This window comes from Prionailurus bengalensis, chromosome A3 (assembly GCF_016509475.1).
Source record: "Prionailurus bengalensis isolate Pbe53 chromosome A3, Fcat_Pben_1.1_paternal_pri, whole genome shotgun sequence".
NCBI classification, from domain to species: domain Eukaryota; kingdom Metazoa; phylum Chordata; class Mammalia; order Carnivora; family Felidae; genus Prionailurus; species Prionailurus bengalensis.
This window is the reverse complement of record NC_057354.1, coordinates 29,249,903-29,269,822: the sequence shown is the minus strand read 5'-3', so window position 1 is coordinate 29,269,822 and position 19,920 is coordinate 29,249,903. Positions and strand designations below refer to the sequence as shown.

Below are 19,920 nucleotides of genomic sequence, written 5' to 3'. Positions count from 1 at the left end.
GATCAAGCAGGAGCCAAAGCCTGGGACAACTCGGGAGAGCCCAATCAATGTTGCTTCACAAGTTAAAATCTGTGCCTGTGGAATAAACACATGCTTTAAAAATAGTTTGTTTTTCTGACTCTAAAGATACTACGTGCTCGTGCTCGCGTAGAAAAGGCAAGCAACATAGAGAAAGAAGAAAGTATATACGCATATCACTGCAAACATATGTAAATGCATGTATGTGCCTCAGGGTTGTAGGCAAGAAGTGGACGGAGAAGTGAATTTGTAACTTAACCTTTTCACTCGGCCGTATGTTGGGCTCATATTGTGATCTGGGCAGGGCCTCTGCCCTTTCAACAGTAAGGGGTTATTGATATAACCAGCAAAGTGTGAGCAGCAAAAGAAATGTTTTAAAAATCAGGGGCACCTGGGTGGCTCAGTCAGTTAAGCGCTCGACTTCTGCTCAGGTCATGATCTCACAGTTCGTGAGTTCGAGCCCCACATCGGGCTCCGTGCTGACAGCTCAGAGTCTGGACCCTGCTTTAGATTCTGCTTCCCTCTCTCTCTGCCCCTCCCTTAACTCTCACTCTGTCTCTCTTTCTCTCTCAGAAATAAACATTAAAAAAATTAAAAAAAAATAAATTAAAAAAAAATCAAACAGAGGGGGCGCCGGGGTGGCTGAGTCGGTTAAGCGTCCGTCCCACCCTTGATTTCGGCTCAGGCCATGATCTCACAGTTCGTAGGATCGAGCCCCGCGCCGGGCTCCCCACTGACAGTGCGGGTCCTGCTTAGGATTCTCTCTTTCTCCCTCTCTCTCTGCCCCTCCCCACTCTCTCATTCTTGCTCTCTGAAAATGAATAAACAGTAAAAAAAAAATTCAAAAATATCAAAACGATCACCTTTGGGAAAAGGAAGGATTTTTTTTTTTTTTTTGGTTTATTTAATTTCCAGTTTAATTTCCAGTTTATTTATAAATTTCCAGTTTACTCGTTTTAATTGTAGGCAACGGAGGGCACCATGACTTTTGCGGGACTCAGAGCATCTGTCCGGCCCCGCCTTGGAGAGCGTCAGAGGCAGAGCTGTGAGTCCGTGAGTGTGTGGTCGTTGGGCCAGCTGTATCGGTGTCACCGGGGAGCTGGTTAGAAATGTAGACTTCTGGGCCGTTCCCCAGGCCCGCTGAACCAGAATCTGCATTTTTTTTTTCAACGTTTTTTTATTTATTTTTGGGACAGATAGAGACAGAGCATGAACGGGGGAGGGGCCGAGAGAGAGGGAGATGCAGAATCGGAAACAGGCTCCAGGCTCCGAGCCATCAGCCCAGAGCCCGACACGGGGCTCGAACTCACGGACCGCGAGATCGTGACCTGGCTGAAGTTGGACGCTTAACCGACTGCGCCACCCAGGCGCCCCAAGAATCTGCATTTTTAACAGTTCCTCGCATGATTCATCCGCATAATATGGTTTGAGAAACTCTACCGAGAGCAACCGTTCTCAAAGAGAGGTCTAGAATCACCAAGATGCTTTTAGGGAATCTGGGAAGTCAGTACTATTTTTCTAGTACTATCAAGGGTTTTTTGGGGGGTGTGGAAGGGGTCTCTTTCATTTTTATTCTCTCATGGGTGTACCGTGGAGTTTTCCAGAAGGCTGCATGATATGTGATAGTGCAAAACACTGAATGCAAAAGCAGATCTGAGACTCCAGCTGTTTTCCCATGAAGGCTTCTATTTAAAGCGGTTTTCAAAAAAAAAACAAACAAGGAAAAAGGAAAGAAAAAGTAAAACAATGCCCCTCTTACTGATATTATTTTTCGTTTTGGAAAATATGGTTCTTTTTCACAAATACATGTTAGTTGTGTTAAGATGCAGGGTTTATTAGTTTTTATCCATTTATTTAAAAATGCTTTAATGTTTATTTATTTTTGGGAGAGACAGAGAGACAGAGCATGAGCAGGGGAGGGGAGAGAGAAAGAGGGAGACACGGAATCCGAAATAGGCTCTAGGCTCTGAGCTGTCAGCACAGAGCCCAACGCAGGGCTCGAACTCACGGACCGTGAGATCATGACCTGAGCCGAAGTCGGACGCTTAACCGACTGAGCTACCCAGGCACTCCATGGTTTAATAGTTTTTAAGTGAGTTAATGCGTAAACATTTCTGTAAGTTTCTCAGTGTTAATTTCTTTTTTTAAAATTTATTTTGAGAGAGAGAGAGAGAGAGAGCACACACGAGCAGGGAAGGGGCAGAGAGAGAGAGAGGAACAGAGAATCCAGAGCAGGCTCCACGCTGTCAGCACAGAGCCCTACAGGGACTTGATCCCATGAACCGTGAGATCATGACCTGAGCCGAAACCAAGAGTCAGTCGCTTAATGGACTGAGCCACCCAGGTGCCCCTCTCAGTGTTAAATTCTAAATTGGTAAGTATCTCCTGATGTAACCTACATGAGCAAACGTTCTTTGGGGTTCTCAAAAATTTTTTCAGAGTATAAAGAGGTCCTGAGATGGAACTGTTTGAGGACAGCTGGTCTAGACTCTACCTCCCCTCTAGGAGCGGGAGTGGGGAAGTGGGGAGTGGGGATCTGAGGCTGTGGCCTCAAGCAAGGATGAGGCCATGGGCCAGAAGACTCCAGGGGCAGCTGTGCCCTGCAGGGGCAGCCCACTGAGCCCTCTGGTGCTGGGTCCCCTCCTTTCCAGAGTCCCGTGGCTCCAGCAACAGCCAACCCTCTGCTGCCCGTGGGGGAATCCCAAGGTCTGAGCAGCCAGCTGGACACAGGATCCTCTGTGCTCAGGCTGGCAGTCATCGACATTGTCTCGGGAATTCATCCTCACGGGACAACGAGTCATCAGGACCCACCTCAGTTAGACCTGGACTGGTCCGGTAGCAGGCTGTCCTTTCCCCTCTCTGGGCCTCTGATAACCCGAGCCCTGACATGGGAGCTGATACCGCTCCCCTCCATTGGATAAGTCATTGGGTAACTAATGACTCATCTCTACATCACTTCATCTTGAGAGTAATAACCTCGGTGACACAGACGGCCAGGGTTCAGGCTCTGGGAGGGAGATGTTTGCCCGGCCAGAGAAGGCAGGTGGCCATCTCACAATTTTCAGCGGACCTTATTGTTGCTTACCGTGTGGGGGCCAGAAGCTGTGAAGCAAGCCGGGAGGTGCCCTCATCCCTGCCCCCAGTGACCAAGTGTCGCCCTGTTCATCCACCTGCCTGTCTATCAAACATTAGCAGGACCTAGAAGCCACTATGAATCTACAGAACATGCACAGCTTACTGTGTTGTTTTTTTAAAAATGTTCATATATATATATATATAGAAAGAGAGAGAGAGAGAGAGAGGCAGAGCGGGCAGAGAGAAAGAGAGAGGGAGAGAGAGAATCCCCAACAGGCTCCATACTGTCAGTGCAGAGCCGGACGTGGAGCTTGAACTCACGAACCGTGAGATCATGACCCGAGCCGAAATCAAGAGCCGGACATTTACCCTACTGAGCTACCCAGGCGCCCCTGCCTACTGTGTTTTTGCATTGGGTGCTCGTGATCTCTTCACATCCTTATACATTCATTCCCCATTCATTCACTCCTTCCAAAATTCATTCAACAAACACTTCTTCGTGCCCACTAGAGGGCAAATGAATCTCTGTGAAACCTACAGAGACATCAGTACCTACATTTTTTTTTTTTTTTCAATCATTGTCAAGATACCAACCTATTCTGGACCTTCCCCTTGGTTCATTGTGGTTCACTCATTCTGCAGCGGGGGTAATATGATCCTCGAGGTTATTGTGTTGCCCTGGGGCCCCCTCCCCCCCCATCCCCCACTGAAGCCAAGAGTTTGGATGTCAGGCATCGGCTGCCTGATTGGGTGTTCTGGTTTGTTTGCTTTGATTAGTGCCTGATAAGACAGTGACCTTTGGGGCGCCTGGGTGGCGCAGTCGGTTAAGCGTCCGACTTCAGCCAGGTCACGATCTTGCGGTCTGTGAGTTCGAGCCCCGCGTCAGGCTCTGGGCTGATGGCTCGGAGCCTGGAGCCTGTTTCCAATTCTGTGTCTCCCTTTCTCTCTGCCCCTCCCCCATTCATGCCCTGTCTCTCTCTGTCCCAAAAATAAATAAACGTTGAAAAAAAAAATTAAAAAAAAAAAAAAAAGACAATGACCTTTAAAGCTAGGCTTTGCCAAGAAGGGACTTAGTAAACTCTAAACCTCCTCTAGCAATCAGAAGCCAGGCAGGCCTAATGGATACGATCCTCGAGGTTACTGTAAACCAAAGCCAGAGATCTCTAGATATTCCATTTAAATCCTTTCCATCCAGGAAGTGAAGGAGGCCCCTCTCTGCTGATTGCGGGGAAGAGAACGGAGACCAGAGGAGGAGAAGCCGGCAGGTTTCTTGACCTGACTTCGCCTCTTCAGACCAAATTTCCAGAGGTGGGAGGAAAGGCGGGGATAGTGGGTAACTACACAGTTTGAGGGAAAAGCCAGAATGAAAAGGGTAATTTCCAACGAACCTGCGGAGGGAGATCAGAACTGTGGTTGCCTTTGGGGGTGAGGTGGGGACGGGGATTGAGAGGGCAGGGGCATGAAAGAGCTTTCTGGGGTGATAGTTTGAATGGGATTGTTGACTGGGATGTTTGTTTACACCGGCATTCGTTAAACTTCAACCAACGTACGCTTAAGGTTTGTATATTTCATTGTATGCACATTTAACATTTAGGAAAAAGAAAGCTGTAAGCAAATTTCAAACCCTAGTCAGTGATAGGCATGTTGATTTAGAAGGAAGTGTATTGACATCTGGAATTTAATGATGGTACAATTGAAAGGCACCAAAAATGAGATGGATGGATGGATGTAGGGACGTGTGATAAACCAAGTATAGTCACATGTCAATGGTAGAATCTAGGTGGTGGTTATATGGTGTTCACTATGAAACTCTTTGATGGGGTGCCTGGGTGGCTCAGTCCATTCAGGATCTGACTCTTGATCTCAGGGTCATGGGTTCAAGCCCTGTGTTGGGCTCCCTGCTGGGCGTGGAGCCTACTTAGAAAAATCTTGGACAAAATTTTATAAAAGCCATGTCTGAACATTTTCCTAATAAAATGAAAAAGGGTTTTCCTTCCATGCTGTATCATCTTGTCCGGCTGCCCAGCCCCTTTTGGATGCCTTTGCTGTGTTTTATGAATTTCCAGCCTCAAGAGTCCCAGTATTCGAAGGCAGAACACAGGACACTCAAAGCCTAGCCTCCCTTGCAGCTTGGGTGCAGGCCGGTGACCGGTACTCCTCAAATCGCATCCGGACTCCAGCTCAGAGCGTGTAACCCACGCACCCACCGCGTTTGCTCGCGCGAATGGTGGCGGAGGCCAGCTTCTATGCCGGTTATGCTTTCCCAGACCTCGCAAGGGTGAGTTCCCGCCCCAGAGGCGGTCTGGGCAGGGCAGGGGCAGGGGCATCGGCAGTACCTACTCTTTCCTCCTCAGGCCAGTGGTGAAATGCCAGGCATCCTTCCTGGAAGCTGAGTGCTCCCGATGATTCTGTGAGTCCTCCTTATCCTTTTAAAAACTCATTTAAAAAAAAATTTTATTTAACGTTTATTTATTTTTGAGACAGAGAGAAAGAGCATGAACGGGGGAGGGTCAGAGAGAGAGGGAGACGCAGAATTCGCAACAGGCTCCAGGCTCTGAGCTGTCAGCACAGAGCCCGACGCGGGGCTTGAACTCACGGACAGGGAGATCATGACCTGAGCCGAAGTCGGACGCTTAACCGACTGAGCCACCCAGGCGCCCCTACTCATTTTTTTTCTTTGCTGAAAACAGCAGTTGCCTCCTCGGCCTGAGAGGTGGGCCCGGAACAACCCTCTTGTAGATAACAGGTGGGGATCCAGATGTGCCCACGTGCCCCTGGGAAGCGGAGAAGCTGAAAGGGCTGGTGGAGGAGGCTTTCCAGTTCCAGAACCTGCATGTCAGGAGCTGGGATGCCTTTCTGCTGTTCTAACAACACGCAAACAACTGAAAACCAACAGCTCCTCTTAGATCTGTTGGAGAAGTGAGGCCACAGGGCAAGCTACTGACCCCTAGCTTGGAGAAATAGACATGGAGAGAGAATGGCAATTTACTGGTGCAGAAACCTCCGTGAGAGCCAGTCCTGGGATGGGAAAGCCCAGTCTGTTATTGATGAATGGCTGGAGGCTCGGTGTGGACAAGTCTGAGAGATTAAAAACCCCAGGGGCACCATCCTGAGGGGACCCCACACCTTTGTGAGCTTTACCTCCAGAAGCCCTACCTGGATTCTCACAGTGACGATCATCGATCATCAGAGAAAAACACCCCCGTGCTTCAGTCAGGGGGAGGGGGAAGGAACCATTTAGAAACATGCTTCTGTTTTTCTTAACCAAGCCTGCCCTCAAGAGAAACTACTTAACTTCAGCCTAAACTACTGTGGTTTTGTAGAAGCCTAACTATCTTGGGGCAAGGGAAATAGCCAACTCCGTCCCGCTCTAGTCATCCTCTAGTCCCCACCGAAGGGGGTGGAGAGGGCTGAGAAACGCTTGTGAAGGTCACAGCCCAGAGGATCAGGTTCATTAAAATACTGTGACCCAATCGTAGAATGCTTCCCCTCCCCCCATACCTCACCGCCACATCACTAAAGGCCTATTTACCAGAGTTATTTTATCCCCGACATCATGTCCAGCTGTCAACAAAAAATCACAAGGCATCCTAAAAGGCAAAACACAGTTGAAAGAGACAGAGAAAACATCAGAGCCAGGCTCAGACACAGCAGGGATGTTGGAATTATCGGTCCAGGAATTTTAAAAGAGCTATGATTGGGCGCCTGGGTGGCTCAGTCGGTTAGGTGTCCAACTTTGGCTCAGGTCGTGATGTCATTGTTCCTGAGTTGGAGCCCCGTGTCCGGCTGTGTGCTGACAGCTCAGAGCCTGGAGCCTGCTTTGATTCTGTGTCTCCCTCTCTCTCTCTGCCCCTCCTCCACTCATGCTCTCTCTCTCTCTCAAAAATAAACATTTAAAAAAATTAAAATAACTATAATTAATATGCTAAGGGCTCTAATGGAAAAAACAGACAACATGCTTTAGGATGGGCAATGTAAGCAGGGAGAAGAAAATTCTAAGAAAGAATCAAAGGGAACGCCAGAAACACTGTAACAGAAATGAACAATGCTTTTGATGGGTTCATCAGAAGACTGGAAAGGGCTGACAAAGAATCAGTGGGCTCGAGGTTATGTCGATCGATAACTTCCAAAGAAGAAAAACAAAGAGAGAAAAAAATAAACAGAAACCAATTCCCCACCCAAACCAGAACAGAACATCCAGAATCGTGGGACAACTACAGAAAGTGTCACGTCTGCTTAATGGGAATGCCAGACTATAAGAGAGAGAGAAAGAAACAAGAAATACACAAAGCAATCACAAACGAGAATTTCCCCGAGGGAATGTCAGACGCCCAATCACAGATGTAGGTAGCTCAGAGATCACCAAGTAGAGTAAGTGAAAGCCTGTGGCCCTGGGAGCCAGCCCCACTCCCAGGGGGCCGCATGGGGTCCGGCACACATCACCTGTCACAGTCAAGGAGCAGACAGCCTGTCTGTGGACAGAGGACTCCATCATATAAGCCCCAGGTACAGTTCTGGAGAGAAACAGGGAGAGAAAGAGATGTGAGAGACTAGGCATTCATCCAGTAGGGGCTGGATCATCACTCTGGACCACTTGGACTAGAAGAATAAGGAATGACTGACTCACCTTTAAAATCTGTTGTTTCTGGGAGCAGCAGGACCAGGGCTCACAAAGATTAGGTCATGATATAACATTTAAGATCCTTCTTTTCTCTACCTTTTCCAGAAGCTACAATAGTCACCACGTACCGTTGTGCTTCCTATGTGCCACTGCTCAAACCTGCTCTTATGTATTATTAGTCACCGGTGTTGTGCCCCCTTTTTAGAGGAGAAAACCGAGGCTCGGAAAGGATGCGTATACGTCTCAAGGTCACAAATTTGAATACTGATAGAGGCAAACTTGAACCCGTGCAGCCTGAGTTTGGAGCCTATATTCTTTTTTTTTTTTTTTTCCACGTTTATTTTATTTTTGGGACAGAGAGAGACAGAGCATGAACGGGGGAGGGGCAGAGAGAGAGGGAGACACAGAATCGGAAACAGGCTCCAGGCTCTGAGCCATCAGCCCAGAGCCTGACTCGGGGCTCGAACTCACGGACCGCGAGATCGTGACCTGGCTGAAGTCGGACGCTTAACCGACTGCGCCACCCAGGCGCCCCTGGAGCCTATATTCTTAACCCGGGTTATGCAGCGGATCAACGTTCAGTCCGATGACAATTTTTTTTTGTTTGTTTCTTCATTTCTTCAGTAAATAGCTGCTGCTACTTATGGGGCGAGGATAGACACAGCAGGAACACAGCAGGCATACAAGGAGATTGCTACGTTCTTGCTTCTCCGGTTAGCACTATTGAAGACGCCCCATTTCTACTTGCCAGCTACTGAATGCGTGTTAGTACCTACACTGGGCAAGGCACTGTGCAAGATTAAGGAGTTAGACACACTCCTGTTCCCAGGGATTATCTTGCTCAGAAGCCCTTCATTCATTCATTCACTCCATCATTTATAAAATGTTTATTAACACCTGCTCCTGGCAAAGCGACAATAGGGGGGTGGGGAGAAAGAGATAAAAATGAATAAGACAGAGTCCCCAGCCTTAAAGAAACTCCGATGTTTATAAGAGAGAGAAACCGGGGCGCCTGGGTGGCGCAGTCGGTTAAACGTCCGACTTCAGCCAGGTCACGATCTCGCGGTCTGTGAGTTCGAGCCCTGCGTCGGGCTCTGGGCTGATGGCTCAGAGCCTGGAGCCTGTTTCTGATTCTGTGTCTCCCTCTCTCTCTGCCCCTCGCCCGTTCATGCTCTGTCTCTCTCTGTCCCAAAAATAAATAAACGTTGAAAAAAAAATTAAAAAAAAAAGAGAGAGAAACCAAATACCCCACATAATTACAGCACATGTTGGAAATTGATGATTCCCAAGAAATGCATAAACAGAGAACGGGTTAGCTCAGGGCTGGGAGAGGCCATTTTAGCAAAAGTTTCCCAGGAAATGAATTAAAGGTAATCTAATTCTGTTGGGAGAATGATGTTCTTCTTGTGAGTTCTGAATACTTTTATTTTTTATTTTTTATTTTTATTAAATCTCAAATGGAACCAGTTGGGAGAAATACTCCCACAACCGAATCCCCAATCTCAGCCGCCCCAAAGCATCCTTCAAACTCTCAAGGGAGCTGAAACAGAAAGAAAATGAACGATGTGTGAGAGCCTTCTGGTCTTCTGGCTCTGGCTGTGTCCAGGATGGTCCTCAGGCCCGTCACCCCAGAAAGCCAGCCGGGAATGCTCCCGCGCAGCCTTACTGAGAACTTTGCAGAACGAGGAGGGGTGGGGGAAGAGGGACACTGGAGCAGATACGGGCAGGCCTTTCCTGAAACCTCACCAAAATGGCAGGAAGGAACTTTTACGCAAAACGCATACATGCCCAGGAATGGGAGACCCCCGAGAGAGGGTGACAGCAGCAAAACTTAGAAATGTGGAGAGCAGAGGGAAGCGTGGCAAATCGCTAGCAGACCTGAAAAACACTTCCCAACCTGGAATCACCAATGGAGAGAGCCAGGCAGGGGTGAAAACCAACTCAGTAGTCACTGCAGAGCTCCCCCCTCCCCCGGCTGCCACCCCCCCCCCCCCCCAAGGCTCTGGAACAGACAGCGGCAGACATCTCCATAATCGGAGGCTGGGGTGCAGGGGCTCCTGCTAATAAAATAAGAGTTGGTTGGGAGTCTGTTTATGAAGCTTTAGTCTTCGGAGAGAACACAGCAGAGACTGGTGCACAGACACAGCGTTAGGGGCTGGGGTACCGCACTGGAAACAGGTGCTTCGAGGGGGCGGCTTGCACACGACAGGCTGAGATGCTGGCCCACCCCTCCTCCGCCTCCCTCTCAACTTCTGACCGGTGATGCTGGCCGCCAGGAGGAAACACCTGTCGGAAGCCTGACCGGCCCCAAAGGAAAGACTTCAAGACGCGGATTTGGAGTTTCCCAGCTAAACAGTCCAAAGCTGTCACGGCGCCCATGACGCTCCTGTCCCCAGGCCTCCCCCAGCACCTCCTATCAACCCTTCCTGCCCCCATCCTTAACTATGAGCAGAAAAGCATTACCAGACATCTGCAGAAAACTTCTCACCATGAACGAGGGGAAAAAATAAACATACTGAAACAAGAAACTTGGACGAAAGAGCCTGTTTGAGGAGAAAGTATTTCAGAAGAATACACTACATTTGGGAACCTCAGAACCATGGAAAGATAGTGCAGTCATGGAACAAAACCAGGCTATGATTAAAAAAAAAAAAAAAGGAATGTTCAAAACAAACAAAAAGCTCTAGGAAGCTGCAGATTTGATAGCACAAACAAAAAACTAGAATGTAAGTCTTGGCAGAGAAAGTTGAAGATATTGCACAGTGAGTAGTATAAAAAGAAAAGCAAGGAAGTGTGCATGATAAAGAAAAGATGAGAAAATTTCAAGGCCAGTCCATGAAGGTCCAATATGCGAACAATGGGAGTTTCATAAGGAGCTAGATGGGCACAGAGGCACCTGGCTCAGTCTGTTAAGCATCCGACTCTTGATCTCAGCTCAGGTCATGATTTGTGGGCTTGTGAGTTCGAGCCCCACATAGGGCTCTGTTCTGTCATCGCAGGGCCCACTTGGGATTCTGTCTCTCCCTCTCTCTGCCCTCTCCTCCCCCCCATGTCCCTTGCTCTCTCTCTTTCTCTCTCAAAGTAAATAATAAACTTAAAAAATATATTAAAAAAGAGATAGATGGGGGCAGACATGAATTATCAATGAAATACTTAAAATGTCCAGAACCAAAGGGCATGCCTTTCCAGGTTGAAAGGACTTTTTTTTTTTTTAATTTTTTAAATGTTTATTTATTTTTGGGAGAGACAGAGTGCAAGTGGGGCAGAGGCAGAGAGAGCCAGAGACACAGAATCCAAAGCAGGCTCCAGGCTTCGAGCTGTCAGCACAGAGCCTGACGTGAGGCTTGAACTCATGAACCACGAGATCATGAACTGAGCTGGAGTTGGAAGCTTAACCGACTGAGCCACCAGGCGCCCCTGAAAGGACTTTCTGAATGACAAATAGAATGGATGACAGCTGAATACGGACTCCTGCCAGGTCTTGTGAAATTACAGACTACTAAATACAAAGAGACGATCCTACAAGCCCCCAGGGGAAAGGAACAGAGCACATACAAAGAATTGGGAACAGAAGTGACTTCCATGTTCTCAATAACACTAGAATGCAGGAAATTCTGCTGGAAAATAATTTCCGCTGCAGATTTCTCGATCCAGCCAAGCTGTAAGCCAAGTGTGAGGCTAAAATAAAGACATTTGTAGACATGCAAGGTCTCAAAAGATTTTCCTCCAAGGACTCTTTCTTGGGAAATTACCGGAGCATATCTTGCAACATAAAGGAGGGAGTAAGTCAGGGAAGGAGAAAAGATCGGCGATATAAGAAACAGGAGCTCCAACAGAGAAGAGGTACAAATTCCAGAATGAGCCGGAAGGGAGACCTCCAGGACTCCTGCTGGGCACTGGCCATAAGGGGCAACCAGTCCAGGGTCCAGTAGGTCAGCAGGCTGTGAGAAGCTTCTCCAGCATGATAAAATAGAATAGCTGAGGTGTCCATAAAGCTTGAGAGGCTATTTCAGCAATTGGCAGAGTGTTTGATTTTTGAAATAGTAGTAAGTACATAAAAAATGAAGCAAGTGTGGGGTGCCTGGGTGGCTCAGTCAGTTAAGCGTCCGACTTTGGCTCAGGTCATGATCTTGCAGTCTGTGAGTTTGAGCCCCGCGTCGGGCTCTGTGCTGACCTCCTGGAGCCTGCTTCGGATTCTGTGTCTCCCCCTCTCTCTGCCCCTCCCCTGCTTGTACTCTGTCTCTCTCTCTCTCAAAAAGAAATAAATATTTAGAAAAATTAAAGAAAGAAAAGACAATGAAGCAAATATAAAGCTTAGATTTTAAATCATTAACTCCAGAAAAAACAAATTTTGTGCAGGAAAGGAAGAGTAAGCATGGTGTAAGTACATGGGTATTATAATAATATAAGCACTACATAATAATCAAACCAAAGTTATGACATAACCACCCAGGGAGGAGGAGGAGGACGGGAAGACTGTACTGGGGGTGGGGTGAGGGGTGGGAATTAAGAGGACCTGACCTTCATTTTCCATGGTGGGAAGTCAAGGGACAATTCTTACTCTATTTCTGGAAAATCAAGAAGCAGCAATTAAATTATCCAGAGCATGTTATCTGAAGATATGGATGTAGATTTTTAAATAATCAGGTACAAGAAAGGTGTATTTTGTTTTAATTTTCAATGTTTTTTTTAACGTTTATTTATTTTTGAGACGGAGAGAGACAGAGCATGAATGGGGGAGGGGCAGAGAGAGAGGGAGACACAGAATCGGAAGCAGGCTCCAGGCTCTGAGCCATCAGCCCAGAGCCCGACACGGGGCTCGAACTCACGGACTGCGAGATCGTGACCTGAGCTGAAGTGAGATGCTTAACCGACTGAGCCACCCAGGCGCCCCTTTAATGTTTATTTTTGAGAGAGAGAGAGAGAGAGCGTGCGTGCACACACACACACACACACGCACATGCACGCACAAGTCGGGGAGGGGCAGAGAGAGAGGGAGACACAGAATCCGAAGCAGGCTCCAGGCTCTGAGCCGTCAGCACAGGGCCTGACGCGGGGCTCGGACTCACAAACCGTGATCATGACCTGAGCCGAAGTCGGACACTTACCCGACTGAGCCACCCAGGTGCCCCTGTGTATTTGTTTCTTTAATTCTGCATAGTAAATTACCGCAAAGAGCAGCTAACACAACACGTATGGAAAAGAGTGTGGTGGCTCGGCAAGAAGTTAAACATAAAATTACCATACGAGCCAGCAATTCCACCTCGAGGTGTGTATTCAAAATAATTGAGAACAGGTCTTCAAACGGGTACATGTATACCATGTTCATGGCAGCATGATTCGCAATGGCCGAAAGGGGGAAGCAATCGAAACGTGCATCAACGGATGCATGAATGAACAAATTGCGGGGCAGGCATACAATGGAGTAGCATTCGGCCATTAAAAGAATGAAATGCTAATACGTGCTCCGGGGTGGACGAGCCTTGAAAGCATTATGCTGAGCGGAAGAAGTCAGACACAGAGGGCCACACGCTGCATGATTCCTTTTCTAGGAAATATCCAGGGAGACACCACTGACTGGTGGTTGCCAAGGGCTGAGGGGATGCCCAACACTGTGAACGTACTAAAGGCCACTGAATTGTTCCCTTTAAAGTGGTTAATTTTATGTTACGTGAATTTCACCACATAAAGAAAAAAACCCCGTATAATCTAATTGTATGGTGTCATTCTGGATTAGTGTATGTAGCAACCCACTAACGTGATGAAGGGAATTTATCATGCTCCTCCTCCTCCCCCATTGGCTGTTCCATTCTGGTTTTTGATTTAATTCTATTGCAGAAAATGGAGTAGTACTTCACTTCTCTTTATTTTAAAAAAAAGTTTTGTTTTTTTTTTTAAGAGAGAGAGAGAGCACAAGTGAACGAGAGGGGCCGAGGGAGAGAGGGAGAGAATCCCAAGCAGGCTCCAGGCTCAGCTCAGAGCCAACGTGGGGATCAGTCCCACGAACTGCGAGATGACGACCTGAACTGAAATCAGGAGTTGCACGCTTAACTGACTGAGCCACCCAGGTGCCCTGAAAAGAACTTCACTTCTCTTTAAAGGATGGAGGAAGGGGGGTGTGCTTATTAGTGTCTTTTGACAATGCTCTGAGTTCCTTAAATTTGAGTCGTAACCAAATATAACAAGTCCATATTCTGCAGCGCGGGGAGGAATAGTCAGAAATTATGACCTTGCATCTGTGAAATAAAACCGTTTTTGAAAAAACAAACCAAACCAAAAGAACCCCAAGCCATTTCTTAGGCCAGTTTCTGAAGGTCTAGGCTGAGTGTGACTAGATCCTCTGCTGAGGGCCTCACCTGCCTGAAATCAAGTTGTCGGCCAGGTCTTCCCTCTCATTGGTGGCTTGAGGCTCTCTTCCAGACTCATTCGGGTTGTTGACAGAACGCTGCAGGGGCAGGACGGTGGTCCTTGCCGTCTTGCTGTGGGCTGGGGACTGCTCTCGGCTGCGAGGGGCCATCCACGGTTACCTGCTAAGTGACCCCACAGTCTACCAAATTAAATGTTAATCTCATCCAAAAAACCTCACAGAAACACTCAGAACAACGTTCGACCAAAGATCCGGGCCCCGTGTGGCCCCGTGAAGTTGACACATAAAATTGACCATCACGCAAAATCAACCAAGCTCGTAGACACAGAGAACAGATTGGTAGGTGGCCGAGGCGTGGGGTGGAGAGTTGGCGAAATGGGTCAAAGGCGTTCAAAAGGTACACATTTCAAGTCATAAAATAAATAAGTCCTGGGAACGTAACGTACAGAATGGTGACTGTAGTTACTAACATTGTATTGCACATTTGAAACTTGCTAAGAGGGTACCTCTTAGAAGTTCTCACCATAAGAACAAAATTTTGTTAACTACGTATGGTGACAGAGGTTAATGACTTGTGGCGATCATTTCACAATATATACAAATATAAAACCATTACATTGTATGCCCGAAACTAATAAAATGTTGTACGGCAATTATACTCCAATAAAAAGAAAAAAAAAAATTAACGCTCACAGCGGCCATCTTAGAATTCTATTTACCACAAAAAGGGAAAGAAGTTGTCACTGGAGAGGGGGCAATTAGGGGAAAGGAAGTGGGTGATGGATGTTTTTCAGACAAACCTTGTAGAGTTTTTTGATTTGTCCTTAAGCCTGGGTCATGCACCGTGTCCCCTCCACCGCCCCCCTCCCCTCTCCACCAGGGAGACAATTCTTGGAAGCCAGAGGTCATGACCACATGGAACTTATGACGCCATCTTTAATTTTGACCAGGCTCTAGGAATGAGGAATGCCCTGATGGAACAGCTCCACGCCTGCCTCTGATTCTTTCCCCACGCTCGTCCCCAGTAGATCTCTCCCCCCGGGTTGGTCCTCTTGCTGGTGGACCGGACACCTGCTCTGTGAACCCCTAGATCCGCGAAGAGGACCAGGGCTGGCTCTTGGCAGATGGTGCCATGAAGCTTTTAATTCTGAGATAATTGCAGAATCACACGCAGTTGTAAGACATAACACAGAGAGAGCTCAGGTACCATTTGTCCCATTTCTCCCAGGGGTAACATCTTACGAAACTCTAGTACAATATTACCGTCGAGATGCTGACATTAACACGGTTCATGGGCTTTATTTAGATTTCCCGTTTTACTCATATCGATGTGTGTGTAGTTGCGTGCAAATTTTTATCACCCGTGTAGGTTTGTGTATCCACCACCACAGCCAAGATACAGAGCAGCGTCATCTACATAAGGATGTCACATGTCGCTCTTTTGTAACCACACCCACCTCCCTCCTGCGTGCCCCCTCCCCGTCTGTAACCCCTGGAAACCAGTAATCTGTTCTCCATGTCTATCATGTTGATGCTTTAAGAATGTGAAAGACGTTTAGCCATAAAGAGGAACGAGACCTTGAGACACACGACAACTTGAAGTCAATATCACCCTGATGCCAAAGCCAGATACAGGCGGGCCGAGAAAACCTGAGAAGTGTTCTTTTTTCTATGTTCTGTAAGAGACGGCACAAAAATCCGTGTCGATTCTTTCTTAATGTTTGGTAGAATTCTCCGATGAAACCGTCTGGGCTTGGAGATTTCTTGGTGGTGGTTGTGGCGGGATGTCCCTTGCTGAGGCCACCCGGCACCTGGCATCTCTGGGTGGGGAGGGAAGCCCCAGCTGCCTGTGGGATTAGGATGGGCCCCACTTGCTTGCCAGTGCTGGGGTCTGCTGGGTGGTGTTGGGGGGGACTCCTGTTTGATCCAGGGGAGGAATGAGCCTGGTTGGGCCACCTTCACTTGCTATGTTGGGGCCGGGGGGCGGGTCGCCTTCTTCTGCAGGGTGGCGGATGTAAGATGCCCTGCCGTTGTGTCGTTCCGCTAGTCCTGGGTCTCTAACCCGCTCGCCCTCATCTTACTGCCTTCCCTCTGGAAGGTTCTCTTTTGGTTGCCTCTTGAATTACTTCAAGGGTTTCTAACAGTATTGAGTGGGGACAAGCAGGGAGATCAAGTCTACGTCATCTTGTCTGCACTGAAAAGGCCGAGGTGTTCTTTTTGCACGCTGACGGGTGGCCCCCGGCCACAGGTGGGAAGGCATGTGGAGCTGATGAAGGGGGCGGGGGCTTGCTCTTTCCACACCATCGCCTGTGGCACAAAATCAGAGATTCTGAAATTAATGCCTGGTTTTCCAGGTCATCGCTTAAAAAAAAAAAAGGAAACATATCATCTCATGTAATTTGGCTCAGAGGCTGAAAAATGTGTAATTATTTTCATGTTGCCGATGAGGACACTGGGGCTCAGAGAGGGGCTCCTTTGGCCAAGGACCACGCTGGTGTTGGTTATGGCAAGATGGGGAGCTGTGTCTACCCCTCTCCCACTTTGCCCCCTGTCCCCGCCATCTCGGTGGCCTGGCCCTGGTTCCCCATCAGGACCACGGGTGAGGCCTCTCTTCCCAGACTTTGGTTGCTCCCCAGGGACCGGGCCTTTGGTGGAGCTGCCGTCTCATCCTGAATTTACAGGTGGCACTCTTTACAGGGGAGCAGGCCGGCGGCCTATCTTGGGGAACCGCCCCCTGAAACAGCCCAGGGGGACTTGGCACCTGTCAGGTATTAACTATACACACCAAATAAACGCTCTTTGCCTCCCTTGAGCAAATCTCGTGGCGTGCGGTGTTTGGGGGACCGGACAGGCCCAGCAGCATTAACAAGAGACTGGAACGAGCCGGCGCACTGAGCTGGGGCGTGTGTTGGGAGCTGGACTCCCTCCTACAGGTGGGAAGCCGAGGTCAAGAGGAACATCCAGCAGGTGCAAACATGGGGGTCACCATGACTCTGTCTTTGGTCCTGTTCTCTCATTCTCGACCGCTACAGATACATTTGCCTAAAATAACAAATGGAAAGTGTATTTTTGAAAAAAAGTGAACTCATAGGGACACAAAGAATGATGGTTGCCAGGAGCCGGGGGTCTGCTGGGGGAAACAGGGAGAGGTTGGTAAAATGGCACAAACTTGTAGCTAGAAGACGAGGAGGGTCTGAGGGTCCAGGGTACAAAATGGTGACTATAGTTGATAACACTGGATTGTGTAATTGAAATCTGCTAAGAGAGGGGCGCCTGGGTGGCTCAGTCGGTTAAGCGTCCGACTTCAGCTCAGGTCACGATCTCGCGGTCCGTGAGTTCGAGCCCCGCGTCGGGCTCTGGGCTGATGGCTCGGAGCCTGGAGCCTGTTTCCGATTCTGTGTCTCCCTCTCTCTGCCCCTCCCCCGTTCATGCTCTGTCTCTCTCTGTCTCAAAAATAAATAAACGTTTGGGGCGCCTGGGTGGCGCAGTCGGTTAGGCGTCCGACTTCAGCCAGGTCACGATCTCGCAGTCCGTGAGTTCGAGCCCCGCGTCGGGCTCTGGGCTGATGGCTCAGAGCCTGGAGCCTGTTTCCGATTCTGTGTCTCCCTCTCTCTCTGCCCCTCCCCTGTTCATGCTCTGTCTCTCTCTGTCCCGAAAATAAATAAAAAACATTGAAAAAAAAATTTAAAAAAAATAAATAAATAAACGTTAAAAAAAAATTAAAAAAAATCTGCTAAGAGAGGGGAATGTAAATATTCACACACACACACACACACACACACACAGATCAATCTGGGAAAGGATGGATGTTTTAATTAACTAGATGGAGAGGATCTTTTCACAATGTATACATATAGCAAATCGTCAGGGTGTCCATTTTAAATATCTTACAATTTTATTTGTCCATTTCACCTCAACAAAGCTGCAAAAGAGAGGTGTCTGAAGTTAAAACAGACATTCCTTCAGAAAGAATAGAAGTACTCTTTGGTAGAAATTCCTTCATTATTGTTAGAACCCCACCCTTCATGGGGTGCCTGGATGGCTCATTCGGTTAGGTGTCTGACTTGGGCTCAGGTCATGATCTCGCGGTTCGTGAGTTCGAGCCCCACATCCGGCTCTGTGAGCACTTAGGATCCTCTGTCTCCCCCTCTCTCTGCCCCTCCCCTGCTCATTCTCCCCCCCCCCAAAGTAAATAAATAAACTTAACAAAAAAGAACCCCACCCCTCAGAAATCACTAGTTAGATTGGAAAACAGTGATTCTGAAACTTCTGCTCTAAACATTCACCTTCACTGACCTCATCCAGGGCCAGGACTTTGAGTTGATCACTTACAGCTTGCTGTCTTTTGAACATCTGTCTCCTGAATTCCAGAGACCAATAACCAACCTTCCCCAGGATACCCCTCAGGCGCCACAAACACCCATTGGAAACCAATTTTTTGATCTCTCCCCAGTCTGCTCTGATTTCCACCTTCGTCCCTGCCAGGAGCTCTGGGCTCTCTCCTCTGGTCCTCTTGGCCCCTGGACTCCTGCTTCCAGTCACCCTGGCCTGTGTATCACACTTTCATTTTACATGAAGTGTTTTAAATGTTGTATGAAGTCAAGGGCCTTGATCGTTTTCTTTTGGCTACTTTTTCCTGAGTTCAGATGGCTTCTTGGAGGTGAAGAGGGCAAGGCCACAGCAGTCGAGAAGCATGGGGTCTAGGGATGCTTAGGGCAATCAATGGTTGTCACCCACCCAGGAGGATCCCCGGCAAGTGTCTGGGGAGGCCTGCAGGGGGCAGTGTTGAGCGGTGTCTTTGGCTTCCCCTGAAAGCAGTGCTTAAGACAAGGGCTTGGGTGCACATAGTTGATCTGGGAGATGATCCAAGGAAGCAGAAGGAGCACCCCGGGTGGTACGGAGGTGAGGAAGGTCAATCAAGCATGTGTTAGTAAGTGTCCCACCCAAAATTCATATGTTGAAATCCTCACCCTCCAAAGTGATGGTATTGAGAGGAGGGGCTTCTGGGAGGTCAGTAGGTCACGAGGACTGAGACTTCATGGACGGGATTAGTGCCCTTATAGAAGAGACCCCAGAGAGCTCCCTTGTCCCTCCTGCCACATGAGGACACATCGAGAAGTCAGTAGTCTGCAACCCGACAGAGGGCCCTGACCGGAACCTGAGCACACAGGTGCCCTCCTCTCGAACTTCCAGGCTTCCGAAATGTGAGAAAGGAGTTTCGGCCAGTCCGTGGGGCTTTGTTATAGCAGCCTGGATGGACCAAGGCACCTCCTCTGGGCAACTGGGGCTTCATCCTGCCGGCCACTTTCTGAGAACTGTCTGGAATACACCTTAGGACCATCCCTCCAAAAGATGGGAGGCCCGATTCCAAAGTACGGGCCAAATGAAATCTTTCATCGGCCTACTTCATACACCAACGGTCCTTAAACATCAGTGTTCAAGAGAACCTTCCAGAGTGAAAGTAAGCGTGTGTATTTCTGGGCTTTGTCCACACAGATCCTGCACCAGGAACAGGCATTACTATGTCTCCAATGAGAATGTTTGTCTTTTTTTTTTAATTTTTTTTTCAACGTTTTTTATTTATTTTTGGGACAGAGAGAGACAGAGCATGAACGGGGGAGGGGCAGAGAGAGAGGGAGACACAGAATCGGAAACAGGCTCCAGGCTCCGAGCCATCAGCCCAGAGCCTGACGCGGGGCTCGGGGCTCGAACTCACGGACCGCGAGATCGTGACCTTGCTGAAGTCGGACGCTTAACCGACTGCGCCACCCAGGCGCCCCGAGAATGTTTGTCTTAAAGTCTATTTTGTCTGTTAGAATGGACTCCCCAGCTCTTTTGG

The 19,920-nt window shown here is 48.4% G+C and overlaps 1 protein-coding gene across 1 annotated transcript in view; it reads right to left on the bottom strand.

Moving 5' to 3' along the window:
* The window catches only part of TGM6 (transglutaminase 6), a 56,255-nt gene extending 42,024 nt beyond the window's left edge, over positions 1–14,231 (bottom strand). Inside the window, exon 1 of the mRNA XM_043553309.1 lies at positions 14,071–14,231. Coding sequence (XP_043409244.1) covers positions 14,071–14,231 — 161 coding nt within the window. The remainder of the gene's footprint in view (positions 1–14,070) is intronic.
* Between the last annotated feature and the right edge of the window lie 5,689 nt (positions 14,232–19,920).